Source organism: Oncorhynchus masou, unplaced genomic scaffold, assembly GCF_036934945.1.
Source record: "Oncorhynchus masou masou isolate Uvic2021 unplaced genomic scaffold, UVic_Omas_1.1 unplaced_scaffold_7238, whole genome shotgun sequence".
Classification (NCBI taxonomy): domain Eukaryota; kingdom Metazoa; phylum Chordata; class Actinopteri; order Salmoniformes; family Salmonidae; genus Oncorhynchus; species Oncorhynchus masou.
Window position 1 is genome coordinate 2152 of NW_027013689.1, and position 5509 is coordinate 7660.

At 48.6% G+C, this 5509-nt stretch overlaps 1 protein-coding gene across 1 annotated transcript; it reads left to right on the plus strand.

Annotated features, from left to right (window-relative positions):
• Nucleotides 1-456: 456 nt before the first annotated feature.
• LOC135537203 (dynein axonemal heavy chain 6-like) lies at nucleotides 457-3927 on the plus strand. Its single transcript, XM_064963400.1, has 4 exons — nucleotides 457-495; nucleotides 2624-2674; nucleotides 2754-2966; nucleotides 3808-3927. The coding sequence occupies exons 1-4, from the start codon at nucleotides 457-459 to the stop codon at nucleotides 3925-3927; spliced, it is 423 nt and encodes a 140-aa protein (XP_064819472.1).
• Nucleotides 3928-5509: the final 1582 nt, after the last annotated feature.

Consider the following 5509-nt stretch of genomic DNA (forward strand, 5'->3'; position numbering starts at 1 on the left):
TGGGGTGTGTGTGTGTGTGTTACCTGGCTGTGTGTGTGTGTGTGTGTGTTACCTGGCTGTGGGTGTGTGTGTGTGTGTTACCTGGCTGTGGGTGTGTGTGTGTGTTACCTGGCTGTGGGTGTGTGTGTGCTGTGTTACCTGGCTGGTGGGTGTGTGTGTGTGTGTGTTACCTGGCTGTGGGTGTGTGTGTGTGTGTTACCTGGCTGTGGGTGTGTGTGTGTGTGTGTGTTACCTGGCTGTGGGTGTGTGTGTCACCTGGCTGTGTGTGTGTAACGTGTGTGTCTTCTCTCCCTCCAGCTCCCAGTGATCACAGACCTGCGTAACCCGTGTCTGAAGGGCAGACACTGGGAGATTCTGAGGCTGTCATAGAGGCCAGTCTCCTGGAGGAACCTCAAACTCTGGCACTCTCTGGAGGGACTCAGCATCTTCAGCTCTGTAACACCCTCCCTCTGAGACATGGACATACAACATCCCTTCTATGACATGGACATAAAGGTAACACCCCTCCATCTGCTATGACATGGACATACAGGAGGTAACACCTCCTCTGCTATGACATGGACACAGGAGGTAACACCTCCATCTGCTATGACATGGACATACAGGGTAACACCCTCCATCTGCTATGACATGGACATACAGGAGGTAACACCCTCCCTCTGCTATGACATGGACATACAGGAGGTAACACCCTCCATCTGCTATGACATGGACATACAGGAGGTAACACCCTCCATCTGCTATGACATGGACATACAGTAGGTAACACCTCCCTCTGCTATGACATGGACAGGAGGTAACATCTGCTATGACATGGACATACAGAGGTAACACCCTCCCTCTGCATGACATGGACATACAGTAGGTAACACCCTCCCTCTGCTATGACATGGACATACAGGAGGTAACATCTGCTATGACATGGACATACAGGAGGTAACACCCTCCCTCTGCTATGACATGGACATACAGGAGGTAACACCTCCCCCTCTGCTATGACATGGACATACAGCAGGTAACACCCTCCATCTGCTATGACATGGACATACAGGAGGTAACATCTGCTATGACATGGACATACAGCAGGTAACACCCTCCCTCTGCTCCTGGACTGACTATGACATGGATCAACACCCTCCCTCTGCTATGACATGGACATACAGGAGGTAACACCCTCCCTCTGCTGACGTCAGGAGGTAACACCCTCCCTCTGCTATGACATGGACATACAGTAGGTAACACCCTCCTCTGCTATGACATGGACATACAGTGAGTAACACCCTCCCTCTGCTATGACATGGACATACAGGAGGTAACACCCTCCTCTGCTATGACATGGACATACAGGAGGTAACACCCTCCCTCTGCTATGACATGGACATACAGGAGGTAACACCCTCCCTCTGCTATGACATGGACATACAGGAGGTAACACCCTCCCTCTGCTATGACATGGACATACAGGAGGTAACACCCTCCCTCTGCTATGACATGGACATACAGGAGGTAACATCTGCTATGACATGGACATACAGGAGGTAACACCGTCCTGCTATGACATGGACATACAGGAGGTAACACCCTCCCTCTGCTATGACATGGACATACAGGAGGTAACACCCTCCTCTGCTATGACATGGACATACAGGAGGTAACACCCTCCCTCTGCTATGACATGGACATACAGGAGGTAACACCCTCCTCTGCTATGACATGGACATACAGGAGGTAACACCCTCCTCTGCTATGACATGGACATACAGGAGGTAACACTCTGCTATGACATGGACATACAGGAGGTAACATCTGCTATGACATGGACATACAGGAGGTAACATCTGCTATGACATGGACATACAGGAGGTAACACCCTCCTCTGCTATGACATGGACATACAGGAGGTAACATCTGCTATGACATGGACATACAGGAGGTAACACCTCCTCTGCTATGACATGGACATACAGGAGGTAACACCCTCCTCGCTATGACATGGACATACAGGAGGTAACACCCTCCTCTGCTATGACATGGACATACAGGAGGTAACACCCTCCATCTGCTATGACATGGACATACAGGAGGTAACACCCTCCCTCTGCTATGACATGGACATACAGGAGGTAACACCCTCCCTCTGCTATGACATGGACATACAGGAGGTAACACCCTCCTCTGCTATGACATGGACATACAGGAGGTAACACCCTCCCTCTGCTATGACATGGACATACAGGAGGTAACACCCTCCTCTGCTATGACATGGACATACAGGAGGTAACACCCTCCTCTGCTATGACATGGACATACAGGAGGTAACACCTCCCTGCTATGACATGGACATACAGGAGGTAACATCTGCTATGACATGGACATACAGGAGGTAACATCTCTGCTATGACATGGACATACAGGAGGTAACATCTGCTGTGACATGGACATACAGGAGGCAACATCTGCTGTGACATGGACATACAGGAGGTAACGTCTGCTATGACATGGACATACAGGAGGTACCAACCACAGACGTGTTGATGTAGTTGTATGTATCCATTCCGTTGTAGCAGGTGAACCAAACAGAAGCAGTACAGTGGTTTGACCCAGTCTGGTTCTCCTCTTCCAGGTGTCAGGACAGGCTTCAGGAGAGGCATCGCTGGAGACCATCCTTAAAAAGGTAGGACAGACCCAGGAAGAACCTGTTGGAGTCCTACTTCCTGTCATTCCTATTGTCTAAACTGAAGCCCACTGTGCAGGTTGAGGATTCCTGGAAGAGCACGGAGTTTCCGGTTCTCTCCCACCGGGACTCTAAAGACCTGTTCATCCTGGGAGGAACGGATGACATCCAGGTGCTGCTGGATGACAGTACCATCAACATGGCCACGGTGGCGTCCTCTCGCTACGTCGGCCCCATCAAGACCAGAGTAGACGAGTGGCAGAGGCAGCTCAACCTCTTCAGCCAGACACTGGTGAGACCCAGACCAATCACATTCATTTACTGTTTTGGCTAAAGTCAAGGTGAGAGACTAGAGACCAGATCAGATGGATGGGACTGTGTGATGATGCTGTATCAAATGCTAATGGTCATGTATCAAATGCTAATGGTCATGTATCAAATGCTAATGGTCATGTATCAAATGCTAATGGTCATGTATCAAATGCTAATGGTCATGTATCAAATGCTAATGGTCATGTATCAAATGCTAATGGTCATGTATCAAATGCTAATGGTCATGTATCAAATGCTAATGGTCATGTATCAAATGCTAATGGTCATGTATCAAATGCTAATGGTCATGTATCAAATGCTAATGGTCATGTATCAAATGCTGATGGTCATGTATCAAATGTTGATGGTCATGTATCAAATGCTGAAGGTCATTTATCAAATGCTAATGGTCATGTATCAAATGCTAATGGTCATGTATCAAATGCTAATGGTCATGTATCAAATGCTAATGGTCATGTATCAAATGCTAATGGACATGTATCAAATGCTAATGGTCATGTATCAAATGCTAATGGTCATGTATCAAATGCTAATGGTCATGTATCAAATGCTAATGGTCATGTATCAAATGCTAATGGTCATGTATCAAATGCTAATGGTCATGTATCAAATGCTAATGGTCATGTATCAAATGCTAGGTAATTCTCACATCCTTCTCCCTCTCTACCCTTCTCTCTCTCTCTTCATTTTGTTCTTTCTTGTCTTTCTTACTTTCTCTCTCTGGCTGTACCTGCAGAGTATCTTCAGTGTTCCAGAATATAACCTCCCTCCCTCCCTCCCTCCCTCCCTCCCTCCTGTAGGAAGAGTGGCTGACTTGTCAGCGTAACTGGCTGTATCTGGAGAGTATCTTCAGTGCTCCAGAATATAACCCCCTCTCTCCTCCCTCCCTCCCTCCCTCCCTCCCTCCCTCCCTCCTGTAGGAAGAGTGGCTGACTTGTCAGCGTAACTGGCTGTATCTGGAGAGTATCTTCAGTGCTCCAGACATCCAGAGACAGCTTCCTGCTGAAGCCAAGATGTTCCTCCAGGTGGACAAGTCCTGGAAGGAGATTATGAGGAAGGTCAACAGGCTTCCCAATGCTCTGAGGGCTGCTACACAGCCAGGTAACTCACTCTCTCTCTCACACACACACTCACACACTCAGAGAGAGAGAGAAGGGGGTATCACCCCCCCCCTCCCCTGTTCTCTTTGTCTCTCTACAGGTCTGCTGGAGATCTTCCAGAACAACAACGCCCTGCTAGACCAGATCCAGAAGTGTCTGGAGGCCTACCTGGAGTCCAAGAGAGTCATCTTCCCCAGGTACTGTGTTGTCTGCATGTATCTCTCTAGGACCAGGATTGGTGGTCAACATCTGAACCACTTGGTTAAGTCTCACTGTGTTGTGATGTTCCCTGTGTTGAAATGTTGGAAGACACTTCATGAATCAACGCGTCCGTCTCTCTGTACCGTTCCCAGGTTCTACTTCCTGTCCAACGATGAGCTCCTGGAGATCTTGGCTCAGACCAGGAACCCCCAGGCCGTCCAGCCCCACCTCAGGAAGTGTTTTGATGCTATCGCCCGCCTGGAGTTCGCCTCTGCTGCCCCCTCCGCCCCCGGCACCATGACAACGCAGCCTGCAGACGGAGAGCAGGAGAAGGTCTACAGCAACGACATTCTGGCCATGGTCTCACCTGAAGGAGAGAAGGTAGGTAATGACATCATCGCGTATCTCCACCTGAAGGGAAGGCAGGTAACATACTGGTCATGGTCTCACCTGGAAGGAGAGAAGGTAGGTAATATACTGGTCATGGTCTCACCTGAAGGAGAGAAGGTAGGTAATATACTGGTCATGGTCTCACCTGAAGGAGAGAAGGTAGGTAATATACTGGTCATGGTCTCACCTGAAGGAGAGGAGGTAGGTAATATACTGGTCATGGTCTCACCTGAAGGAGAGAAGGTAGGTAATATACTGGTCATGGTCTCACCTGAAGGAGAGAAGGTAGGTAATATACTGGTCATGGTCTCACCTGAAGGAGAAGGTAGGTAATATACTGGTCATGGTCTCACCTGAAGGAGAGGAGGTAGGTAATATACTGGTCATGGTCTCACCTGAAGGAGAGAAGGTAGGTAATATACTGGTCATGGTCTCACCTGAAGGGAGAAGGTAGGTAATATACTGGTCATGGTCTCACCTGAAGGAGAGAAGGTAGGTAATATACTGGTCATGGTCTCACCTGAAGGAGAGAAGGTAGGTAATATACTGGTCATGGTCTCACCTGAAGGAGAAGGTAGGTAATATACTGGTCATGGTCTCACCTGAAGGAGAGAAGGTAGGTAATATACTGGTCATGGTCTCACCTGAAGGAGAGAAGGTAGGTAATATACTGGTCATGGTCTCACCTGAAGGAGAGAAGGTAGGTAATATACTGGTCATGGTCTCACCTGAAGGAGAGAAGGTAGGTAATATACTGGTCATGGTCTCACCTGAAGGAGAGAAGGTAGGTAATATACTGGTCATGGTCTCA